This window comes from Aotus nancymaae, unplaced genomic scaffold (assembly GCF_030222135.1).
Source record: "Aotus nancymaae isolate 86718 unplaced genomic scaffold, 86718_ANA_hifiasm-v0.15.2.pri h1tg000029l, whole genome shotgun sequence".
NCBI classification, from domain to species: domain Eukaryota; kingdom Metazoa; phylum Chordata; class Mammalia; order Primates; family Aotidae; genus Aotus; species Aotus nancymaae.
This window is the reverse complement of record NW_026988442.1, coordinates 10,094,282-10,119,742: the sequence shown is the minus strand read 5'-3', so window position 1 is coordinate 10,119,742 and position 25,461 is coordinate 10,094,282. Positions and strand designations below refer to the sequence as shown.

Here is a 25,461-nt window from a genome sequence, read left to right as displayed (position 1 = left end):
CCAGCCCTGGGGATGGGTCTTGATTGATCCAGGTCAGTCAAATTCTCCACAGATTTAATTCTGGCCAATGAATATAAGGAGAAATGAGAAGGTGGAAAGGTGTCTTAGTCTACTTTTTGCTGCTATAATACAAATACCACAGATGGGGTAATTTATAATGAACAGAAATTGATCTTGCAGAGTTTTGGAGGCTGGGGAGTCCAAAAGCAAGGTGCAAGGGGCTTCTTGCTGTTACCTCATGGTGGAGGGCAGAAGGATGGGGGAGAGAGAGACAGCGAGAGAGCGAGCGAGAGAGAATGAGAGCGAGTGCAACACATGGAACTTTGGGAGACACATTCACGCTATAGCAGAGGACCGCTGGAAAAGGAAGGTTTTTAAGTTTTTTTTAGGACACCATGGAAGTGATAGCCATTTTCCTCCATGGGACATGGATGGTGTTTTTGTTTTTGGCATGGGAAAAGGCTTATACAACTCTGGTCAACTTGGCAACACTAGTCAAAAGTCGAAAAATCTCCTTTGACCCTACAAATCCCCTCTATTAACAGTATTATATCCTACAGAACCTAGGTATTTAGGAGAGAAAAAAAAATGTTCAAAGATGTATTGACTTTTAATAAAAGCAAATAATTGGACATAACCCAAGTATACAAGTACAGGTTATCAGGAAACACTGTGAAGGACTTTGAAATAGGTCTTACCCACTGCCCCCACCTCTGCTGCCAATTACTGGGTGTTCCATCTAATCTAGCCCACCTTTCTGGATTGATTCCACCTTTCATTTCACTGCCTTTGAGCTACTTTACAATTATGTAAATTAAGGGAAACTGATAATGCACATGATTCTTGTTCATAGAAATGCAAATTGTGACCAATGGAATGTAGCTGATTATTGTTCTACAGATATTGGCCAATTTTGCCAGTTTTGTAACTAGGAAGCAAATTCATTTCAGCATTCCTGCTAGGCTTATAATTATTTTTTCTTTGGATTCTCCTTTGAGCCAATTAAAATGTCCTGCTGGTTCTTTTTTTTTGGTTCTCTCAATAATGAACAAGCTAAATACAATCTTTAACATGTTAATTTTCTATGAGTCATAATCTAATTTCTTAAAAGTTATCCTTTAACAAGGTAGTTACGTAAATTTAATATGTTCATGTGATATAATTTACTTGCAGCTCTCTTAAAACAGTTATAAAGACCATATGGCAACATGGACAGATACTCCTGATAAAAACGGCAAGTGGGGAAAAAAGCAGAAATGCAAAATTTGTACTATGCTGTGATTAAAGCTAAACGCTGTAAGTGCTCAGGGCAAGAAACAGAAGGGAAGGAGAAAAAAAATTGAACCTGGATTTGCTAGGATGGTAGGATCCTGAACAGATTAACAAAAAAAGAAACCCTGACTTCTTATTCTGTTGTTATATATTAAAAATAATATTAAAATGGCCCTATATTAGTTTTCTATTATTGCTATAACTAATTACCACAGTGGTTTAAAGCAACACTCATTTATCACCTTAGTAATAAATTCTGCATTTCTGGAGGTCGGAAGTCCAAAATGGGCATCACAGGGCTAAAATTAAGGTATAGGTAGGGGTGTGTCTCTTTCAGGAGTCCTAGGGGAAAATCCATTTCCTTCCCCTTTCTAGTGTCTAGAGGCTGCCAGCATCTCTTGGCTTGTTGCTCTCCTTCCTCCATCTTAAAAGCCAATACCTTAGCATCCTCAAAGTCTTTGCACCCTCACTTCGCCTTCACTGATGCTTGTATGGATGTGTGTGCTTACACTGCATCCACCCAGGTAAATAAAGAGACTCTTCCTGTCTCAGAATCCTTACTTAACTTCATCTGCAGAGTCCCTTTTGCCAGTTAAGGTGACACAGTCACAGGTCCTGGGGATTAGGATGTGAAAATCTTTGAGGACCCCCATCCTCAATCAGAGGATTTCCCTGAAATGCAAGTTCAGTGAGAAGAGCTTTCCATATGTTTGAGTGAAGTCACAACACTGACTGCTGAGTGCAAAAGGACACAGTGTAGGATCCCATTTAAATTAAATTTCAGAACAGGCAACACTAGCCTATGGTGGGAAAGAATTACAACAATTATCGCTTCTCAGTGTGGGGTGGGGTTGACTGGGAAAGCCCATAATGGAATTTTCTGGTATGGTAATGTTCTTTATCCTGGCAGGAGCACAAAAGCGTACACAAACACTACTCTCTAGTCAATGATATGCACTGGGGGAATTGTTGTGATGTCTGCCATTTACTCTGAAGAGACATAATGGATAGTTTGATGGACAGATAGATATGTGATATATAGGCACAGTAACATGTTTATGATAGAATCTAGGTGGTAGATATACAGGTGTTCATTTTAATAATCTTTGTTGTTTGAAAACTTTTATAAAAAACTGTTGGGGACACTAAGATATGGCCCTGGAATATGACTCTGGCAGTCTAGATTATAAATTAACAAAAAGAACTTAGGAAGCCAGTAAAGGAAGCTCTTGAATAATTTCCTATTTAAAATCAGTGGTTCTCAACTAGGGCAATTTTGGAAGGTGTTTAGAAAGGTGTGGGAGCATTCTCTGTAACTCTGAGTAAGGGCAGGGTGTTACTGGCACACAGGGTAGGGTCCAGGGAAGCTACTGCAATCACGCAGCCTCTCCACAGGACTAAGTCTTTCTACACTAGATGTTACTGAGGAATACCAATTTAAAATCAAAATCTTCCCTTCGAATCTCTTCATGAATTTGCTTGCAGTTGCTGGTAGCACATCTCCAAATGGACTGTGACTCACTTCTCCAAAGTCTGTTGCATCTCCCACTTCTCTGTAACCCAAGAACACTCAGCATAGTGCTCTACTCAGAACATACATTTAATAAATATTTGATAATGGGGAGGGGATGTTCCCTGACTATCTTGGCCTGCCCTTCAGGCAGTTCCTTTGATGCAAACCTACTGCCCCCCACATTCCCCCTCCTCACTCCCAACCTCCTCACCCCTTAATGGCTAATGCGAAGGATGTTCACTGCTGCATTTTTCTGCCAAGACACAATCTTGAAACTACATCCCCACTGCCACCCTCCTTCACCCAGCCCAACCCCATCCTCCTGCACCAAATGGCAGGGGAGGCACCTGAAAGTAACCACCATAACACAGAGCTGAGAAAAGCCGGCATAAAGCACTTTTATTGCAATAATAAAACTTGAAACTCATATATGGTGCTGGGGGGAGGGGTCAGCAATGATTTCTCTCACCAAATCACTACACAGGACAGCAAAGGGGTGAGAAGGGGCTGAGGGAGGAAAAGCCAGGAAACTTTGAGATCAGCAGAGGGAGCCAAGCATCAAAACACAGGAGATGCTGAAGCTGCGATGACCAGCATCATTTTCTTAAGAGAACATTCAAGGATTTGTCATGATGGCTGGGCTTTCATTGGGTGTTAAGTCTACAAACAGCACCTTCAATTTAAACTGTCAAAGTTCTCAAGATTTAGGAAGTGGTGGAGCTTGGAAAGTTATGAGATTACAAAATTCCTGAAAGTCCATTAGAAAAACCACAGGATGGGAAAAAAAAAAAAAAAAATAAGCCAGGCCACAAAGAAGGCTTCAGAGGTCCCTGCTGGCTCAGGGACAGATAGATACCTGTAGTGTCCAACATCGCAGTGAAAATGACCTGCTTTCAAAGGCAGAGGGTTTAAGGAGAGGGTGGGGTGGGACTGGTGGAGGCAAAGGCTCTCCCCATCCCCACCTCAGTTTTAGGTAGGGCTTTTATTTTAACCCAAGGACATCTCTCAACTTGGAGAATAATTCAGCCCTCAACAGCGCCTCAAATCTGCTATGGCTTTGCAGCGCAGCAGCAAGAATGTTTAATATATAATAGATAAAAATTTCATCCAAAAAATTAAAATAAAATATTCTTGCAACCCCCCCAACACCAATTCCTATTCTAAAGTTAACCTATCACTTGTGCTGTTAATAGTTGATCATGTACTTAACTGGAAACCTAGATCCAAAAGACTGAAACTGAATCTTCACCCCAAAATGAAAACAAAATAAAATGAATAACTTGAGGTTTATGGCATATAGTTTAGGTAAACACACATACGAGGATAAAGGGGAAGAGGAAATGGAGGTGTTGGAAGCAAAGCTGAGTGACAGAACACATTCAGTCAGGGCAGATGTCTATACAGAGTGTAGTGGAACATCAGGAAAAGCTCCATATGGATTCATGTGCACGCATCTGGAGGCACCAGATCCCTCCACGGCAGACCTGTTGGGGACAGAAAATCTGTGAGTTTCCAGCAGCTCAGTGTTCTTTGTCTGCAGTGGTGACAGCCACGATGCCATCTGCCACGCCAGATCCCTTCCCCAACAGCTGAGCAGTCTGAGACCAAGCCACTTCTCTTCTAGCTGGAGAAAGCCAGATAGGCTTGGGCTGGGTCCCAGGTGTATGTTCTCTCTGCTACCCACCAAAACACTGGGCATAACATGGGAGGCACAAAGGCAGTGAAGGACCCTTCAGCATTTGATCTCCTTACCCAAGAACAGGGAGCTAAGGGAGGAGGCCATTCCTGTCATTCCAGTTTTAGAAGCTCCACATCGAAGACAAGAGTGGCATGTGGTGGGATGATGCCTGGGTGCCCAGTGGCACCATAGGCATAATCTGGAGATATAGTCAGTTTGGCTCTCTGACCCACACTCATCTGTGAAAAGAACAAGGAAGAAAGACTCAGCTTGACACACACCCAAGCTGTCTCTGTAAGAACAAGAGCTGTTTACCTAGGTGCTCCTTGGCCAGGATGGTATTGACTTTGCAGCTGCCCAGGCATCACCACCTCCCTGGGCAAGACTTGAAGGTTGGCAGTCAGATTCCATGACCCCTGCATCTCACTCCAAGAGGCCCAATGGCAGTTCAAAACCTTTCTTGACTCTCAGAAGGGTCATGCCCTCAACCTTTCTACCCAAGACTTAATGACTAATGCTGGGCAGGTAACATTCCAGATGTCTCACCACCTAGTCCCCCCTTCAGTGGTCTGTCACTCAAAGGACACGTTTGGTGACATCTATGCTCGTCTTGAAAAAGGAATACTCTGAAACTATGCTTTAAAAAAGTATATACATAGAAAGTAATACTTGGGGGTAGTCTATATTTCTTCTGTATTTTTTCTACTTTTACTTTTTTGCCCATATAGGAAAACTTCAAAAAAGATAGTATGATTTTCTGGGCTACACAATAGCATGTACTATATGATACTATTTTTGAAAATACTGATTATACCTACAACAGAAAACATCTTTGGAAGGACATACCAGATTTTTGCTATGAGAACAATGTGGATAGTGAGTGACCAGTAAGGAGATTTTTACTTTAAAATATGTATTTGTGTATTATTTTGTTTCAAACTAAATACAGAAATAAGTATAAATATCTACTTTCTGAACAGTGAGCAGGTTCTCTGCAGTATTTCCATCCTTCGACCTATCTCTGCTTTGCTTTAGGTCTCCCACGTTCCTGGCTTTCGGACTCCACTGGAGGGAGGATGAATAAAGAGGAAGCTGCAGGCTGTGAAGTGTCTAATCCTTGCTCCCCTCTGAAACTGGGACATGTTGGACCAAGGTGGGAAGGACAGTGAAATATGGCTTTATCTTGTACAATTCAAAACAATCATATTCCTTGACTCAGCAATTCTACTTCCAGAATATTCTGCTAACAACTCAAATATCCATCATAGAAGGAGTGGTTTCATAGGCATATCCACACCAGGGATTAGTCAAAGAGAATATAGTGGTGGCTTTAAATGTACTAACATGAAAAGATGTCCAAGATGGATGAAAAAAAGCTGCCAAAATAGTCCTTGTGGCATGATTCAATGCCTGTAAACATGTAAAACCAAAACAATATCAAAAGGAAAGGAAAAGGGGCATAAGACAATTTCCCTTTTCTGTGTTTTTAACTTATATGCTGAAAAAATATGCTGTGAAGAATTTAAAAGATGTTTTATGCAGATCTCAAACTACCCAGACTTCTCACAAATGATAGGGCTGTGACTGACCCCAAAGCACCAGTTAAAGGGAGAGTCAGGCATCTCCCCAATACTCCGTCATACCTCTCCAAGCCTGAGATGTGAAGTAGGCTGATAACACTATCTTGATGGGAGATACAGCACTTAGGATATACGACGCAGCGACTGTTCCAATGCTGGAGCAGTCAAAGACGGGATGTGGTATGAACAATGGCTGGCATGCGAGATAGAGGATGGGCTACAGATCTAAGAGCCAGCTAGACTAGGGAGACAGAGGCCAAAAGCTATGGTTGGCAAGGTTTCCCAAGGGAAGTAAACTACAAAGCCTCTTCCTCATACTGCCAACCCTCTGCTCTACAGGAACAGAAACCCAGACACCTGCGACTGGAAGGCTTCAAGTTTCTGAAAGTTGAGCAGTTTATTTGGAGATAAATCAGTGATGTTTTATAGAGGAAGTAGAGCATGTATATTCTGGAAAAGAGAGAGACAGAAATCTGTCTTCCATCTTGGTTAAATTTCTGATTCTCCTTGGTGAGAGGAAAGCAGACTACCCATCATGCAGAGCCTAATTATAAAGTTCCCTGGGTCTTAGGTCATTGAAAAACATCCCTTTACCTGGTTAGAGCCAGAAAAAATCCCCAGGATTGATGGGAAGACAGAATCCAGCTGAAATTTGGCAACCCTGGGTCCCTACTGTCTCCTGGGAATTTTATAGTGTTAGCAGAACAAAAGCTGTTTCCACAAATGGGGAGGAAAGAGATTAGGATCACAAGACAAAATTACTTTCTCCATTAGTATGACCTGTCAGAAGCAGTCTGACACAATACGGTTAATAGTAAGAGAAATAATTAAAATCACTGATACTGCTTTTTACTCATACTGTCCTGAGGCCAAAGATTTAACAATACACTGTGATGCTAGGGACAGGAGGAGATTGCACCTTCATAGCCTTCAGGCAGTTCAGAGTGCAACCCCTAGAGACAGCAACTTGGCATATCTGTCAAAAAACAGTACACACAACTTTAAGCACTCACCCTACTTTTGAGAATATGTCCTATGGCGACATTTGCACGCATGTAAAATAAAATCTGTACAAGGTAAGTTACTGCAGCATTGTTTACAATAGCAAAATTCTGGAAATTACCCAAATACTCATTAATAGAGCACTAGCAAAATAAGTTATAGAACACTTACATAAAGAAACACTATGCAGCTGTATCAGAGTTTACTCCTCTTTCATGTACTGGTATAGGGAGTGTCAAAAATAGATTAAGTGAAAAAGTAAACTGCAAAACAGTATGTATGTGAAAGCAAGAAAAAAGCAGTATGTGCTTAAACCACAGTACAAAAAACATTAACAACAGGAGCTTCTTGTGGGGTTATTGGGCAGATGGGATGAGAGTGAGACTTTTCACTTTTTAAATTTTTGAGCCATATAAATATGCCATCTATAAAAATAATATAAAAGGTAAATACTAGAAAGTAAAACAAAACAGAGAGCATACCTGGGCAACCCCTTCTTCCCAGCCTCGGATCACCTCCTGCTTGCCTAGCATAAACTTAAAGGGCTTGTTTCTGTCCCGGGAGGAATCAAATTTCTTTCCATCTTCAAGCATCCCTGTGAAAAAGGGCAGTTGTAACATGAGCAACAAGTAATGACACAAGGCAAGTCAGAGACCAGCAGAGCACCCATCAGAGATGCTAGTGCGGAAGAGTCTGGCAGGAATTGCGGTACCTAGGGAGGGTTTCCTGTGGCCTCACTGGGCATCTAAGGAGTTGGGGTAGTCCTACACCAGACCTGTGAATGCTCTTCCCTGACTCCAAGCAGTAAGTTGACTACAAAAGGACCCTGCATACCAAAGGTGGTTGGCAGTCCACCTTGTTCTGGAGATGGGAAGTATAAACTTCCTCCTGCCATGACTCTCCTAGCACCTGGTGGATTTTCTCCCCAACTAAAAATAACTGTGGTCCCTTGAGGTGCACAAAATGTCTAGAAGACACACACAGTGCAAGAAGCAATCTTCCTTCCTAAGTTCCCCAATCACCTTTCACATATAATGTGTTTACATGTTGCTCCTCCATTGTTCAATGCAGGCAAATCCCCCTCCACTATCTGCCACCCTCTCCTCTGTGGTTCACTGATTGTGACCTACACATGTTGCTGCTCTCCAGGCTGTGGGTCAGCACTATGGGATGTGGTAAGAGGAAGCTATAAGGCAAGCTGTCACTCACATTCTAGTGCCAAGTGTCTCATACCAACAGGAAACCTGGGGCATAAAGCTGGGCCCTTGTAGGCTGGTTCCTAAGCTGTCATAATCTTCCTGGAAAAAGTAAAAACCAACCTGGGCTGAAGTAGAGAAATGAAAGACAGAATGTGTGCAGCATTCATCCCACTTATTTTATCCATTGCTGCCCCAGAAAACAACCTGTGCTGATTTTTGCACAGCTAACACTTATGTCATCTCTGTTAAACAAAGAGAGCAGGAATACTAAGGAGGTTAGAATGGTTGCCCTTAAAGAATTAACTCAGTAAACCCAGCCAACTGCTAGCAACTCTGTTGGCTGTGGCTCCACTCTGAGGTACTCTAACTGGGCTAGGTGCTTTCCACACATGAACTAATTCAATTCTTTCTCCACAGCACTATCCCCATTTCACAGATGAAGAAACTGAGGCAGACAGAAGTGAAGTAGCTTGCCAAAATAGTAAAACTACATTATAAATCATAAACCCAAATGCCACGCTCTATTATCCGTTTCCCAGAAGCTGGACAAGCCACGACGGCACCTTCCAATAAAAGGGGAACTCCAGAGATGCTATGAGAAAAGAGGAACAGACATCTGCTGTAGATATCTGCAACTTCCTTTTCAAAAACAACATCAGCATTGGTTTCTCAGGGAGCCACTGCCAGCCAAATGTGATAGCTGACACTGAGTTCCTGAAATTCTCTAATTAGGATCCCAGATTGGAGGGTCAGCCAGTGGTTAACATATAATTGGCACAAAACTGATTTTACTGGAAGACTGTGAGTGGGCACTCACCATGGTTCTAAGCATTAGAAAATCCACAAAAACATTACAATTCTGTTGTGTATGAGTTTAGGAAAAAAGGAAAATCCTGACAAAATCCCAACCTAAAAAACAATGTCAATACTTGCAAGTAGGATGGGGAGGCAGAGATGAATTGGCAGCGTTATCACAGCTACTGGACTATGTGGACTTTAACAAAATAAGAAATCAGGACGGGGGTTGGGTAGTGGTGTTTTAACAGAGCAGGAGTAGAGACGGATGTCCTGGGAGCAGAATGGATGCCAATGCTGCCTGCAGCCTGAAGCTGGGAGCTGAGGACTAAGAGGAGACAGGAGGGTGGGGATCTGTACCTGTTCCAAGAAATTGGTGCCCCAAAACTGGTAAGCTGGGATATGCATTTAGTTCATTCCTTTACCAGAATGCAGTCACCACTCAATGAAAGAAATAACTGATGGCAGGACTTGAACAGTTCTCTATAAATGAGTTCCTAGGAGACAACAGGTCTCCAGGCTCCACAATACCCACCAAACACACTGCCTTTAGCCCGTTTCAAACTGTACTTCTTATACAGAATCCAACCCAACCAAACTCAGAGGTAAGGGTGAGAGTAGGCAATGAACAGCTTTGATCCTCCATTCCTTGGCCAGGCAGGGAGCCTTTCCATCCACTTCCATGAAACTGCTTTTAACAGAAATAAGAAAACCAACTTCAAGGCTCAGTAACCCACCCAAGGTCAGAACCACTGAGTGGCACAGCCTGTGAGCCACAAAGGAGACTGAAAACCAGAAAGAGCTTCTCTCTAGTCTACATTATTTTAAGAAAAACATGCCCATAGGGGCAACCTGGAACCAAGGCTGTGGGACAACCTGGACTCAGCACACTCACCTTCCTTTCTAATTAAACATCAACTTCCCAGGAGCAACAACAGCCTGGCCCAGCAGATGAACTGAAATCAATCTAAGCTTTTCCCCTATGCCAGGGGTGGTGTGGGGTAGGGATTTGGGTCAGTTTGGGCACTTACACCTACTTAGTCTGGGCACCACTGCACCTGCTGTGATGTCTACTGGCGTCTTCCAGGAAAGTCCTACCTCAGTAAAAAGAAAAACAAAGACTTGGGAAGAAAGTTCATGCTCTACCTGATGAATGCTGTTGTGTGAGGATATCATATATGGAACATGCCAGTGACCCTGTGACCACACGAAGGCCAGGCATACCACAAGATGGTCATTCCAGTGCTCTGAATCAGCCCCAAACCACTTCCCTCAAAACTCATGTTCTAAAGTGATTAAAAGTGTGCTTTGAAGGTAAAACCAGTGACAGTCAACAGGTCAGTGACTGCCAGGAGTCAAGGGTAGAGGGAGGTAAGAACAGATGGAGCACAGAGAATTTTTAGGGCAGTGAAAATGTTCTGTATGATGCTATAATGAATACATGCCATCATACACTTGTCCAAACCCACAGAATGTACACCACCAAGAGAGAACCCTAGAGTAAAATATGGACTTTGGGTGATCATGATGTGTCAATGCAGGTTCGTCAATTGCAACAAATGTACCATTCTAGTGGGGGATGCTGATAATAGAAGGCTATGCATGTGTGGGACCAGGGGATATATGGGAAATCTCTGTATTTGCCTCTCAAGTTTGCTGATAATCTAAAACTGCTCTTAAAAATAAAGTCTTACAAAAAAAAGGAAGTCTGCTTTGCCTTATGTTGGGTCTTCAGTTGCCTCCAGCCAAACACAACTGGCATGAGGTAAACCTTTATTTGACATTTAGTGAGCACACCACAATGCAGTGCTGCCACAACAGGTGTAACAAAGAAATGGAACTCAACAACCAAAACCACAAAGAGATATCCCTGATCTGCGACAATGGACCAGTATCTTATGTCAGGACCCAGTACATGTAACCACATTTTATGTATAAACAAAATAAAATTTACATGTAAGTTACTACACGGAATATACTTCTCATTTTTAAAAAGAATGCTGATTGTGACCCACTAAATTTATTTCATGATACATTAATGGTTTGCAACCCATAATTTGAAAAATATGGTATATCTATAAAAGAATTACTCTATTTCTTACCAAATTTGAACATGCCCTGACCTGTGCAAGATAGTATTTTGATTGCAATGAAAACCACAGGGTACTGAGACAGACTCCCTAAACTTTGTTTTTACTGCCTTGATCAAATGCAATGCCAAGCAACCTCCAGACACTACATGCATCCATGTATCAATGTTGCTTTGCCTGAGGTGAGATACTTCAATTATCTATCTGACTGGTACCAGGATAGAAGGACAAGGTGGGACATAGCCTGAATCTGCTGCCGAGCCAGTATGGAGACGTGGATGTTCTTCGGTGAAGACTATGGCTCTGTGAGAATGCCTGACCCCAGCTCTCTTGAGCCTACTATCTTGGACACTGAGGGGCAAGCCTCTCCCTAGTATCTTAAGAAAAACATAAAAGCCAGGAAGCAGGATTTCTAAGTCAAGGAGCTTAAGCAGGACCTTTGCCTAGGATCTTTATTTTCCTATGCTATTTTGGATGATCTGTTGTCCCTGGGAAAGGGACGTACGACTTGCTCTAGAATTTCAGACCAGTCACCAACTGTCAATCTCATCTACTTTTTTAAGGAGAAATCTTCACAGGGAAGGGTTGGGTGGTGGCAGTGGTGTTGCGATTCCTTAGGCCCAAGGAGAGGATTTCCCATAATGAAGTCAGAAAGCTAAACAATAACCTGCAAAAATGGGCAGGGTGGTATGTGATTAAGTGGGCGTCACACAACTGGCACAAGCTATAGGACAAGGAAAAAAGAGGGCTTCCCAAGCGGGGAGGAACAGGCCACTCATCTATGGCCATAAGTTGTCAGGCAGGGGGAGAAGGCAAAAGCAGTGTTTGTTAAGCTAGAATGAGTGTGCATGTAGCATTTTCAGGGGGGGGAATTATGCTGTTCAGTCTGTAATGTCAAAACAGGTAGGGAGGACTTTCATTCCTGGTCAAGATGGAGGACAAGGATCAGATTTGTTCTTGAAACAACCCACAACCAATCCCTTCCTCCCTAAAAAGAGTCCCACAAAATACTAAAAACCACCTAGACAAAATAGCTAAAATGATAGTTTGTAAGACACCAGACATCCATAATGAAGAACAATAATTCCTGAGACCTGGGAAACAAGGCCAGGCCTATATCCTTGGGAGTTCCAGGGAGAGGGAAGGGGAATGGAGCTCAAGGCACCTAGAGTCAGGTCATAGGACAGAGTACTGGCAGGAGAGAGCTATAAAGAGCTCCCCAGAGATCTACAGAGGGTCCTCTTTTGAGTATTCAGCAGAGTCCCTCTCAGTGCATACATTAGAGGGAACTATTCAAGGCCAGGAAAAGAACTATCCAAAAGGCTTAGAGGAACAGTACCCAGTACTCACACAGGGCTCCAGTCAAACTGGAGAAACTCATGATTCACGAAGCACTGGGCAGAATACTCAGGAAGTTCTTGCCTATAGCAGGAAATAATCAGCCCTAAACTGAGCTCTGGACCTACCTAACAAATCACAAAAGCAAGACTCACAAGCATCAAACTGTTTCCAAATAACTCAAATGCTTCTCAGTATAAAACTCAGGAAAATTTATAGGAATAAAAATATCCAGCACACCAAAAGGTAAAATTCATGTCTGGCATCCAAAGATTACTAGGCATACAAAGAGGCAGAAAACAGGACCCACAATGAGGAGACTTATTAATCAACTGAAAGCAACTCAGACCACACAAAATGTTAGAATTAGTAGAGGAGGACCATAAGACTCCAACTTTCGGAAATGAAAACTACAATGTCTGAGATGAAAATTATATTGGGCTGAAATTACAAAATATTCACACGTAATACAGTAAAAACTTCACGCCATTATCAAACATAAACTCAAAATGGATCCTAGACCTAAATGTTAAATGTTAAAAGAAAACATAAGAAAGAAAGCTTTGTGACCTTGGGTTAGGTGAAGGTTTCTTAGTATGATGTCAAAAAGCACTATCTATAAAAGAATTAATTGAATTTCATCAAAATAAAACAATTTCTGTACTTTAAAAAGCACTCTTAAGAAAATGAAAGACAAGCCATACACTGGGAGAACACTTTTGCAAAGTACACACCTGATATAGGACTTATGTCCAGAATATAACAAACCATCAAAATTCAGCAATTAAAAAAATCAATAAAAAAAAGGCAAAAGATTTGAACAGACACTTCACTGAAAAAGATAGATGGCAAGTAAGCATATGAAAAGATGCTAAACATTCTGAGTTATTATAATAATGCAAATTAAAACCACTAGGAGATGTGTCTACCACCGATCTGAATGAGTAAAGCTAAAGACTGACCACGTCAGGCATTATTAAGGATGTGAAGGAACTGGAATTCTCATACACTGCTGGGTGGGAATAGAACATAAAGCTTCGGAAAACAGGTTGATAGTTAAGTTAAACTTACATCTCCCATATGACCCAGCCATTCTAATCTTGAGTATTTATCCAAGAGAAATGACAGGCTATGTCCATAGAAAGACTTGTAAACAAATGTTCAAAGCAGATTTATTTTCAATAGCCAAAAACTATAAACGAATTCAAACATCCACCAACTGGTAAGTTGGTAAATACATATATCTATATAGAGAAAATTATTTAGCAACAAAAAGGAACAAACAATTGATACATGGGATAACACAGATGAATCTCAAAATAATTATGCCAAGTGAAAGGCAGAGACAAAAGAACATACTGTTTGATCCTGTTTATATAAAACTTTAGAAAATGCAACGAATCTACACTGACAAAAAAGCACACCAGTAGTTGTTAGAGGAGGGTAAGGAGGGGTGAATTCAAAGGGGAACAATAACACATCAAAACTTATGAAACTGTACATTTTTAAAATGTGCAGTTGATTGGATTTTGATCATGTATCAATAACTTTTTTTTAAAAGGAAAAGAAAAAAGTAGACATTGGCATTTACTAAAATCCTATATATGTTTAGCTCCTATATCCACACTGGCAATGAATGAATAATGCTTCCTCTGTTTGGGGAAGGAACAGGTAAAGCAGGCAGCAAGTCAAGTCTCAGCAGTTGCTTCAATTTTAACTCTGGAAATCACTTGTGCCAGGAGCTGGAGCCCTTGAACAGTGAAACCACCTGCCAAGTTAGTGCCATAATTTCCTAGAGAAAGCATGCCCTGCTGAGACAAGGCAACTGAGGTTACAGTGCAGATATGGCAGCTGACAGTCTTTAAGCTCTAAAGGCCGCTCAGCATAAAACATCACAAGCATTACCTTTTAATTGAAGAACTGACCGATTTCATTTCTGGCCATACAAAAGCTTATAACACATGCCTGAGAAACTGCCTGGAATAGCTCCATATTCTTGATTTCAAGTATTTAGTATTGGCTCTCCTGACTGAATGCAGTCCAAGCTCACAGACCTGGCCTGCGTTCTGTGTCCTGGTGGCACCTGCGGTGCTGGTATTCAGAGGCACTCTTAGATTTGCTTTACTTGCATGATTTTTAAGGACAAGCATGAGGCCTTCATATTTAGACCTTCTTTCCTATATGGTAACATGAGTATAAGGGCTAATCCCAGAATGGTAGTCTTTACTTTTAGCACCTTTAGTTACTAATCAGTGAGCAAAATGTGAAAATGTGCTCCAGTTAAAAGCACAAGACCATGAAAGGGGCCAAAGCTAAGACTGCATGCAAAGGCTGTTGATGTCACCTCGCCTGGGTCTCCTCTCAAACTGAAATTCTTGGAAAGGGAGCAAAAGGGTTTAAAAAACAAGACAGTGCAGAGAGTCTCAGGTCTGTCTACCTCCCAGCAGCCTGCGCTTTCCTACTGCTTATCAAGGAATCAGCAGAGGGAGACTTGGCCAGCAGCTGCTGGGCAGCAAACTATCCCCAGACTACGTTCCTGGTGGTTGGCTCAAACCACTAAAGCAGTGATTAAGACTCAAGACCAGGACCTGGAGATTCGCAAGGATCACTGGGATATTATTTCACTAATAACCCAATAGAAATGGAGTCACTTCCAGGGCACTCTGCTTTGGGGAAGGGCAGTCCCATATACCTTCTAGTGGGAAAGGAAAGAAGACTGAAGAAGGCACCTCTATAGACTTATGGCTTCACCACTTGTAGTGAAAGCTCATGACTCACAGTGCAGTTTAAAGTTGTTCATGAATCTTTGCAGGAGTGTTTCCTACAGGCAGCATTTTACAGGAACCAAAATATGGGAAGTTTTATGATTAAACAAACAATAACAAAAAAAACAATATCCTAAGCCCCAAACCTTCAAAATAAAGTCCTTGCCATTTACAGTTTGGAGAGGGACAAAGGATTTCTACTTTCAACATGCAGGTGAGTTTCTTAAGGACAAAAAGGTGCAATGAGGCCAGGTGCAGAGGAGGCTCATGCCTGTAATCCCAGTGCTTTGGAAGGCCAAGGCAGGAGGATCATTTGAGGCCAGGAGTTTGAGACCAGCCTAGGCAACATAGCAAGACTCACTCCCCGCCCCCACCCATCCTGTCTCTATGAAAAATTAAAAAAAAAAAAAAAAATTAGCCGGACGTGGTGCATGCCTGTAGTCCTAGCTACTTGAGTGGCTTAAGGGGGAAGATCACTTGAGCCCAGAGGTTTGAGGTTACAGTGAGCTATGACTGCGCAAGCGCACTCTGGCCTGGGCAACAGAACAAGACTATCTCTTTTTTTTTAATTTTTTTTTTTTTCTAATAGACGGGGTTTCACCATGTTGGTCAGGTTGGTCTTGAACTCCCGATCTCAGGTGATCCGCCCGCCTTGGCCTCCAAAGTCTTGGATTACAGGCGTGAGCCACCATGCCCGGCCTGAGACTATCTCTTAAAAAATAGTGTAATGGTTGAATGGAGGTAGGGGGAGCCAATATTTTTCTGAGGCTTTGCATTTGAAGTCACTTAGAACATTCCCAGATGGGTGTATGGCTCAGGGTCTAATGTTTAGCTGTTTGCTTTCCTCCTTCTCCTTATTAGATATAGAAGCTCTCTTAACCACCTTTAACTCAGCTGCCTTACTCAGAGACTCATACAACTCACAGCCTTCGTACCCCAGCATGGTGAACACTCCCTCATGCTTTAGTCTCTAGCTCTTGATCACTCCTTCAGTCCCATGAGTTCTATATTCATAAAGAGAGGAGTGGTTACCTATGTTTGTCCCCAAACCCATTTATGGTAGCTATATTTACTGTATAAAGATAATGTAATTAAATAGCATGTGAGTCAATAAAATGAGTGTGAATACAAACAGTGGTTCTAGCTGACTGCTGGGAAAGACTCAATAAAGGCAAGTCACTAAAAAACTATTGCTAGTGAATAATCTTATGAGAGACTACATTTAGAAAAAGAAATCTTAAAAATCTGGAAAGGTTGGATTTTTATATGTTCTTACAACTGTCTTTGCTCTACTTTAAAAAAGGTCAAATTGGTTTTGCAAGAACTATGATGGGGAACTCCACTAGCAGAGCCATACTCAAAGAAAAATGATTTATGTTTGAGTTTGAAATAGATGTTGAGAGAAGTCATGTCACTTTTATGTTAGCATACCAACTACCCACTTGTCTTAATCATGATGGGTTAAAAGGGATTCTACATTTAGATAGGCAAAAGATACAAATTCAAATCTTACATTTTTATTCCATTTCTGGGTCTCTGTGGCTGCATTCCAGCACAACCTCCCTGAAGTAAGGTTCTGAGAACTCCTTATGAGTGAGGGGTATGACCAAGGGTCCAAGTGCCTACTCAAAGAGGGAACCAGCTCACTCTCACCAATATTTCCCTGAGATTACAAACCGTTTAAGTACATTTCCCATACGCGGAATGGAAATGCTTCTAACCTTTGGCTAAATCCCTTTAGATCCTATAACCAAAAGTGTATTTTCAAAGGCAGGGTCCATAATGGGAAGAACATGCAGAATCCAGAGGCAATAAGAAAAACACAAACCAGAATGCATGCCCTGTGGGTGTGTCTCTCCGTTTTCCATTTTAATCACAATATAAATAAGAGGGCCTACCATGTTGTATCATATGGGGAGGGGGAGAAAGAAATAGCACTAGACTGGGCGCAGTGGCGCACGCCTGTAATCCCAGCACTTTGGGAGGCCAAGGTGAGCAGACTGCCTGAGCACAGGAGTTCGAGACCACCCTGGGCAACCCACTGAAACCTCACCTCTACTAAAATACAAAAAATTAGCCAGGCGTGGCATCGTGCACCTGTAGTCCCACCTACTCGGGAGGCTGAGGCAGGAGAATTGCTTGAACCTAGGAGGCAGAGGTTGCAGTGAGCTGAGATTGCGCCACTGCACTCCAGCCTGGGCGACAGAATGAGACTCTGTCTCCAAAAAGAAAAAGAAAAAAAGAAATATCACTTAACAGTGGCTAGCTGGACGTGGTAGAAATATGCATTTTCTACAGGATATAATGGTTAAAGGCATGAGTTCTGGACCTCTGTTACAGACTATTATAACTCCCTCCCTGGTCTCCCTGCTGCTGCCCTTGCTCTCCTATAGTCTAAACCTGACACAGCAGCCAGACCCTATTACCCCTTGGCTAAAAAAACTCCTGTGACTCCCCATCTCAGGAGATAAAGCTCTTAAAATGGCCTACAGGACCTACCAAGAGCTGTCAAGCCTCCGCCCCTACCACCATCCCTCTAACTTCACCTCTGATTACTCTCATACTTCTCCAGTCCCAGAACATTGCTTCCTTATGTTCTACACACACACCAGGGATACCCCCACCCATGGGCCTTTGCATTTGCTGCTCTCTGCCTAAAACTGTCTTGCTCAAATAGTCACATGGGTTACATCCTTACCTCCTTCAAGTCTTTTCTCAAATGTTACTTCTTCATTGAGGCCTTTGCCAGTCTATCTAAAAGCTCAACCTTTTCCTATTCCCTTCTTAACATTTACGAGTTTACACACAACAGTCATGCTTATTAATCATATTTATAATGTCTTTTCCACTACAGTGTAACATGAAGGCAGGAATTGTGTCTTCTTTCCTCCTAAATTCTTGGTAGCCAGGACAGTGTCTTACACATAACAGACATTCAATAAGCACTTACAGAAAAAGTCAAAGTACCCTTTTCTCTTCCTGGCCTGTATACATACTTGGAAGACCCTTTCCTCCTGCCTGACTGCACCAGACACACCCAAGACCAGGTGGCACTTTCTCCAAGAAGTTCTAGCTTATAGCTGTAGGGTGCTTGGGGTATTTTCATTGTAACTGACCACTCCCTACAGGGTAAGCACCTTGAGGGCAACACTGAGGCTTTGCCCAGCTCCTTATATATTCACTGAATAAATATATAGGAACTGGTTATTTCTGCCTCCCCGACTTTCTGCACTGCTAGAATATACCTGGTCAAAATCAAAGGGGTCCGCGGAGGTAATGCAGGGACTTAGTTAAGCTTAGCAGGAAAACAAAACAAAAACAAAAAACAGAAGGAAAAATAAAAGTAAAAATAAACTGACGGAATCCCAGGTCCTAACTGGACACTCATTCAAACAGTCACTCAATAGCTACTCTATGCCAAGACTGATGGGGAGACCCTGGAGAACAACACTTAGTGTGGGTCTGGCCTCCTGGAGCCTGCAGTTTGTTGGGGAAAGAGCAGATGCTAACTACACAGATCCTGACTATGATGAGGGCTAAGAAAATAGATGGGTGTGTTGTAGCAGAATTAGAAGCATGCATGTACACATGTGAAGTGTTACTTCAGCTGTGCTATAAAGAACAGAAAAGAGCCTGTCATGCAGGGAGTGAGGGCAGTGTGGTAGCACCTAAGCAAAGGGGCAGAGACCTCCATGTGGGAAAAGGCTTGGAGCATTTGAGCAATCCAGGCCAAGGTGGCTTGAGCTCCTGGGAGCGAAAGAGTAAATACAAGAGGAAGAGACAGTAGCATCTAGGAAATGGTTATTTCTGCCTCCCCAACTTTCTGCACTGCTAGAATGTACTTGGTCAAAATCAAAAGGGTCCAGAGGAGGGAAGGCAGGGACTTGGTTAAACTTCTTAGCAGGAAAACAAAACAAAAACAAAAAAATTGAAGTAAAAATAAACAAATGTCACCATAAGCACCAAAGGGAGAACTGGATGCTATGTGATTAAGTTATTCATAATAACCCTGGCTTCTTCCATGGGAAATAGCAGGTGACAATATTTTTAGAGAAAATTCCAAGGCAGACAAATGATTTCCAGTTTATGGATCTAATAAATCCCTCAGTACATCATAAAAATCAGTTTAAGCACTAAAAATGTTCTAGTTAAAACATATATGAGTAAACGAGTGAATTTATGGCATGTAAATTATATTCAATAAGGCTGTTACCAAAAAAAAAAAAAAAAAGGGTGGGTCTATGGACCCCACTAAAAGGAACTAGAGCTCTTTGAAAGATGGGTGATAGTAGGACCGGAATAGTGAAACCAAGAAATGGATGAAGGAATGGTGGGAGCCTGTCAAAAAGGTACTAGAGTCAGCTTGAAGGGCTCCTACTGGCCAAATTTAGGATGACATTAGCATCAAAAAGAATAAAGGATATCATTGTCTTAAGGTCCTGACCAAAGTTTTGAGCCCACAGTACAGTAAAAGCAAATAGAGGGGGAAAAAGTCACTTGCCCCCACTGGGAATGGCAACACCCCATCAGTTAACATTCATTTTTCATTTTAAAAACTGGTAATTAAAGGCTGGACATGGTGGCTCATGCCTGTAATCCCAGCACTTTGGGAGGCTAAAGGGGGTGGATCACTTGAGGCCAGGAGTTTGAGACTAGCCTGAGAAACCTGGCAAAACCCCGTCTCTACAAAAAATACAAAAATTAGGCTGGGTGGCATGTGCTTGTAGACCCAACTATTTGGAAGGCCAGATGGGAGACTGGGATGGGAGTCTGGAAGGTTGAGGCTACAGTGAGCCATGATCAAGCCACTGCACTCCAGCCTGAGTGATGGAGACACTGTCTCAAAAAATAAAAATAAAAATTGCTATTTAAAGGCAAAGAATGAGCTTTACCTTATAGCAGCTAATGAATTATATTAGCTGTATAATGAATATATTCATTATACCATAATGAAGAATAGCAGCTCATGAATTTAGAAAAGAATGAAGGAATTTTATAAATCAACACTTTGTGAATGCCAATGAAAGATTTCTTCAGGAGAGAATTATCATATAGTGTAAACACCACTAGGTGAAAGGCTGATGAGCAACAGGCCATCTATGGCTACCTAAGCACGCCACAGATCACTGCTAATTGCAAAGGGGAAAATATACCTTTACAAAAAAGATCAAATTTAGCATCATAACTACTGATGTTTCCTATGTGTGCTGAGGATGAAGTACTCATACTAAAATGTTTAAAAGGAATCTATTCAGACATTTAAAACATTAAACATCCGGTTCAGAAAAATCAAGGCAGGGAACAAGTTAAACTATACCATGAGAAAACAGTAAGACAGATGTGGAGTATTCTATAAGATAAATTGCCTGCTTTCTTCGAATAAATCAGGGTTAAGGAAAAAACAGTGTAAGGACTCTTCTAGATTGAGAGTACAGACATAACTCCAATGAATAAGGCTCAATGGAACTGTGGCTTTAAAAAAAGAACACCACTTTGGAGACAACTGGGTAAGTCTCAATCGGCATTTGCTTCACAGCAGGCATCGTTATTCCCATTTTATAGACAGCAGGTGGAAGCTGAGAACTGTGGGACAATTTGCTCAAGCTCTCAGCTTGTTGGACAGCAGGGCCAAAATGAGAACACAGCAAAGAACCCACATCCTCTTTGGGGATCAATGTCCACCTGGCAACACTTCTGCCCACTGCCTGAGCTGGCACTCTACACACCTGGGATACAACCAGTGTCCTGTTTCTGCCTTTGCCCCCAACAGCCTGTTGTCCACACAGTAGCCAGAAGGAGGGGGACCTATTAAAATCCAAGCCAGCCAATGGCTCCCACCTAGTTAGAAAAAGCCAACATTATTATAACAACTACCAAGGCTCCACCATCTCATTTCCTGCCACATACCCTCTCACATAATCCACTTGCTGTTCCTCTAACGCAGGGAGCAGACACCAGCCTCAGGGTCTTGCATGAGCTCTTCCCTCTGCCTGGGATACTCTTCTAGTTAGCCCCATAGCTCCCTCACTAACTTCCTCTGAGTGAATGTTAAAATGTCATTTTTTCAGAGGCCTGTTCCAATCACCCTCGCGAAAAGCAGCCAACTTCCCTTCCTACCCCTCACTCTGCTTTAATCTCTCCACAGTGCTTCTTACTACCTGATGTGCCCCATGGCCATACTATCAGTCTCCTCATCATGAGCAAAGTCCCACCAGATCAGGTCTTTGTCTATTTAGTTCACTAGCCATATCCCTAGCCTGGCTTGCTGCTTTTGCTCAAAATACATATGCTGTGGGAAAAAGACAAAGGGTCTTGTTGCAGCCTTGCCCCAACAGTTACAGCCTGTGTGCCTCAAGACAGCACATGTCAGGGAAAGCCACCTGAGGCATTTCTGCTGAGGGTGAACCTCCCTCCACACATCAGATCACCAACTAAGATATACCCAGCAAGGGAGTGTATGAAATAAAGCAAAGAAGGGGGAATGAGGCAAGGAAAAGCAAGGAGGCTGCAGCAAAGTGGCCACACCTGCCCTGGGAGCCTCAGAAGCTCTCCCAGTTGACCTCCTGAGGACATAAGGCTGAAGAGCTTTTGGTTTTTCTTAGTCAGCCAGGAGGCTATAGCTGACTTAAACCTGATCCCAAGGAAAAGATGTCCACCTACTTTTTAAGAAGAAAAAGGAAGTCCCCTTCTGAGAGTCTTTTAGTTTTTCTCAGTCAGAAGCCAGGAGGCTATAGCCGACTTAAACCCGATCCCAAGGACAAGATATCCAGCTACTTGTTAAGAAGAAAAAAGAAAACATTCCTTCAATTCCCCTTGAGGTTGCTCTCACAATGGCAGGCACATGGCCTACTGAAATAAGTAAAAGAGATCTAAACCTAGCTGTGTGCCAGGACAAGCTCTACAGTAAAGATGAAGCTACTGGAAGCAGCAGGGAGGAGCTGTGAGAATTCACTGGCTGCTAAAGGCACTTACTCGGCAGGTTACCTTTCTACCACCTCCCTCCCTCAATGACTGTCATGCTCCTAAGAGATGCTTAGCTGGTGATAGTGAACTTTTTATTTTCTCTCTGGTACCACAGAGGTAGTGCAGGCCTTCCTTTAAGGCCTTGCTCATGCTGTGCTCTGCTAGAAGGTCACCGAAGTCACCAGAGGGACTCTTGAGAGTGTCATCAAGGCGACTACTGACAGCCACTAGTGGCATTTAAAGCACCCATGTGGTAAAGGTCAGTCTGTGCTTTGCACACCTCTGATGGCTAAGGGGAGATTTTGGCCACCTTACTTCTATCCCTCTTTCTCTGGACCTGTGCCCAGATCAGCAGCAGTGGGCACTTGGCAAGAGCTGACTGGATCAAGAGTGTTCACCTTACTCAAACCCTCCTTCTCAGGAAATGTAACAATCAGACAGACTCACAGCCAAGCAATCTGAGCCAGATACTCAAAAGAAGACAGAGAAACGACATGGGGAGGGGTGAAGGGTGAGCATGCAGGGGACATCTACCACCTACCAGTTGGGAGAAGCAGAAAAACACAAGTCTCTAACAGGAGACTACTGAGGTAGTCAGGCAGGCAGGAAATAAAACACAAAACAACAACCAAAACCAAAACCAAAACCAAAACAAAAAAACAGATGAGAACTGGAGGCATCACGATTATTGCCTTTTTCTTCTTGGGGACCAGTGCACTTCCTGCCTTTGAAGACCCCTGGAACCTTTGTGATAAGCTCCAACTTCTGATCATGTTCCCCAAGATGGATTCTATCCCCAGTAACTTAAAAGCCTCAACTGCTACAGATGAGATCTCACAGTGCCTACCCACTCCTTTCACGCCCCCACAGGTCTCAAACAGGTTATTCCTGGGATGCTGGTGACAAAGACCCATGGGAACAAAGCCGCCAGCCTGCTAGAAAACAGCCTATTCTGTGAGCATGAGGCAGAGCTGGCTTCTCACTAAGGCGTCTTTGTGGGGCTTATCAGAATGAAATAAAAAAGAAAGCTTTTGTCCTAATGCATCCCAGGGTCCTGCTGCTGTTCTGGGAACATGTAGGTGGGTGCCACCCGAGAGAAAAACACAGACTTCAAGAGGCACTGGAAACCCTGATGGTGTTCTGGGTCTCATGACCATCTGTTCTCATAGGAAAAGGCTCCAGACACCCTGTGTGAAGAGGATATTTCACCAAGAGGCATGGTGAAGTGTGGCACTGCCTACATACTGGGGTCCAGTCCAGTTGGCAGCACCAGAACATGGGTGAGCAAAAGGGGCAGACGTGGGAGTGGGACACATGTTGCCAGACACCCCACTGTGGCTATGTACAAGCTAGCATGGGGAGGGGGTGTGACAGAAGGCAGCTCCTCATGGCTTGAGTCCCAGTCTTTGCCCCAGTTGGCTGTGGGAATTGAATGAACTGCCCACTCACCCGTGCACTGTAAATAAAAGGCAATGGTTACTTTTCTCATCCTTCCAATCAAAAATCACCAAAAGCATGCGCTTTCATCAACTAGACCTCCCAGGCTCAGGTGCTAACTGTGACCTACAGGGACAGCTATTTAAAACATCAAAAGCGCTTTCCAGTTTCTTTCACAGACATGAGACTGCTCCCCACAAAGATGAGTTTCAGTGCCTCCTCCTTTGGCAGCCTTTTTAAAGTTCTAGTCCTTAACTGCTATGTCCTGCCCCCATTTCTACCCATGGAGAAGGGCAACAGAAATTAAAGGGCACGGGAGGAGAGATGTTAGTTGCCTTTTCCTCTTTCCAGTTAAAGTCATTTCCCTCAATAGAGGGATCCCTTCATATTTCCATGATTTGGAAGGGAAAGGTGGAGCTTATTCGTGAACAACTTGGCCAGAACTGCCCACAGCCTACTACCCAGGAGGAAGAAGAGGAGGAGAGGGAGTGGGAAAATAGAGGGAGGAGGAACAGAGGAAAGGGTGGGAAGGTTGCGAAAGGGGAAGAAGGAGGTAGAGGGAAGGTTATTCCTATCAACAACTGTGGCTACACCAATCATTCCCACCCTCGTGGGACCAACAGCCGCAGCCATGGAGTCTCCGCCAACTCAGCTCTCTCCCTCTCCCGCCCCTGCCCCCATACAAACCAGGAGGACCTTGTAAGGGCAAGGAGTAAAAGCAGTACACGACTCTGATGTCTGACTTCCGGCTGGGGAGGGGGCGGTGTCTAATATTTCCTCCGGCTTACATTATCACTGTTTATTATCCTCCAGATTCTTTAAAATGGTTATGAGAAAATTCTCTATTTCTAGAAGAGCTGGGGGACTAAACTACATGTGCAGCTTCCGGTCAGCCTGAGCCATCGCTGCCACAGAGTCTTGGATTTCTAAGTGGCTCAAAAGTAAAAAGCCGGAAAAAGGCCGTGCAGCTCTACTTCCCCCCAGGCCAGGAAGAGCCAAAGCAATGACTTAGGAAATGGGTCGTTTCCCCACCCGCGGCAAAGGGGCGAATTCCGAGTCGCCCGGAGGAAGCAGCAGCTCTGCAGACTCGGAATTACCTCGTCCTTATCTCCATTGAAGAGAGGGCTGGAAGCGGGGATAGGGTCACAGAAACGGTACAAATCCTTCCTAATAGTCCCTGGCCAGAGCTCTGCCCATTCCTGAAAGTGTGACCTTGGGAAAGTGACTTCGCCTTGCCAAGCCTCAGTTTCCTCATCTGAGCAGTGGGAATAAGGGCAGCAACTAAGGTGTAGAAAAGCTGATGGGCTAGATAACTAACGCCTAGCCCGCCGCCAAAGCTCACAACCGCCAATTCAGACCCGCCCGGGTTTCGCAGGCCTGAGGCTGCCCCTGAGCCACCGCCCAGGCCTCAGCCTCGGGCCACGCGGGCCTCGCCGCTGCCACGCCCCGGGCCCCCGGACGCCGGGCCCCAGGCCTTGGCGGCCAGCAGCACCCGGGCAGGGGACCGCGGTCCGGGTCCCCACGCCGCAGGGCCCCCGACTCACCGGTGTAGTGCACCACGCAGGTCTGGCCGCGCTTCGGGAAGGTGCGCCCTGAGGAGACAGAGACGGGCACTGTGAGCGGATACGCGCAGCGTTGGAGGCACTCCCGGCCGCCGCGCGCCGCTACTCACCGTCTCCTGGGGAGATGGTTTCCACCTGCACTCCCATTGCGGCGGCGGACGCTGGACGGGCGGGCAGCGCGACGGGCGGCGTGGACCGACAGTGAACTGGCGGCGGTTCCACGAATCTGCCTACTCCCTCGGCGAGTCGCCTGCGCACGCGCACGCC

At 43.7% G+C, this 25,461-nt stretch overlaps 1 protein-coding gene and 1 long non-coding RNA gene across 2 annotated transcripts in view; one reads left to right on the top strand and one right to left on the bottom strand.

Annotated features, from left to right (window-relative positions):
- Positions 1–11,136, top strand: part of LOC105719291 (uncharacterized) — a 49,528-nt gene extending 38,392 nt beyond the window's left edge. Inside the window, exons 2-3 of the long non-coding RNA XR_001107945.3 lie at positions 5,499–5,616; positions 8,662–11,136. This is a non-coding gene — a long non-coding RNA (uncharacterized LOC105719291). The remainder of the gene's footprint in view (positions 1–5,498; positions 5,617–8,661) is intronic.
- Positions 3,160–25,428, bottom strand: FKBP1A (FKBP prolyl isomerase 1A). Its single transcript, XM_012455286.2, has 5 exons — positions 25,305–25,428; positions 25,177–25,224; positions 7,528–7,640; positions 4,538–4,702; positions 3,160–4,269 (listed from the first exon to the last, which is right to left on the bottom strand). Exons 1-4 carry the CDS (start codon positions 25,339–25,341, stop codon positions 4,574–4,576), a joined length of 327 nt encoding a protein of 108 aa, XP_012310709.1. The 5' UTR covers positions 25,342–25,428; the 3' UTR covers positions 3,160–4,269; positions 4,538–4,573.
- Positions 25,429–25,461: the final 33 nt, after the last annotated feature.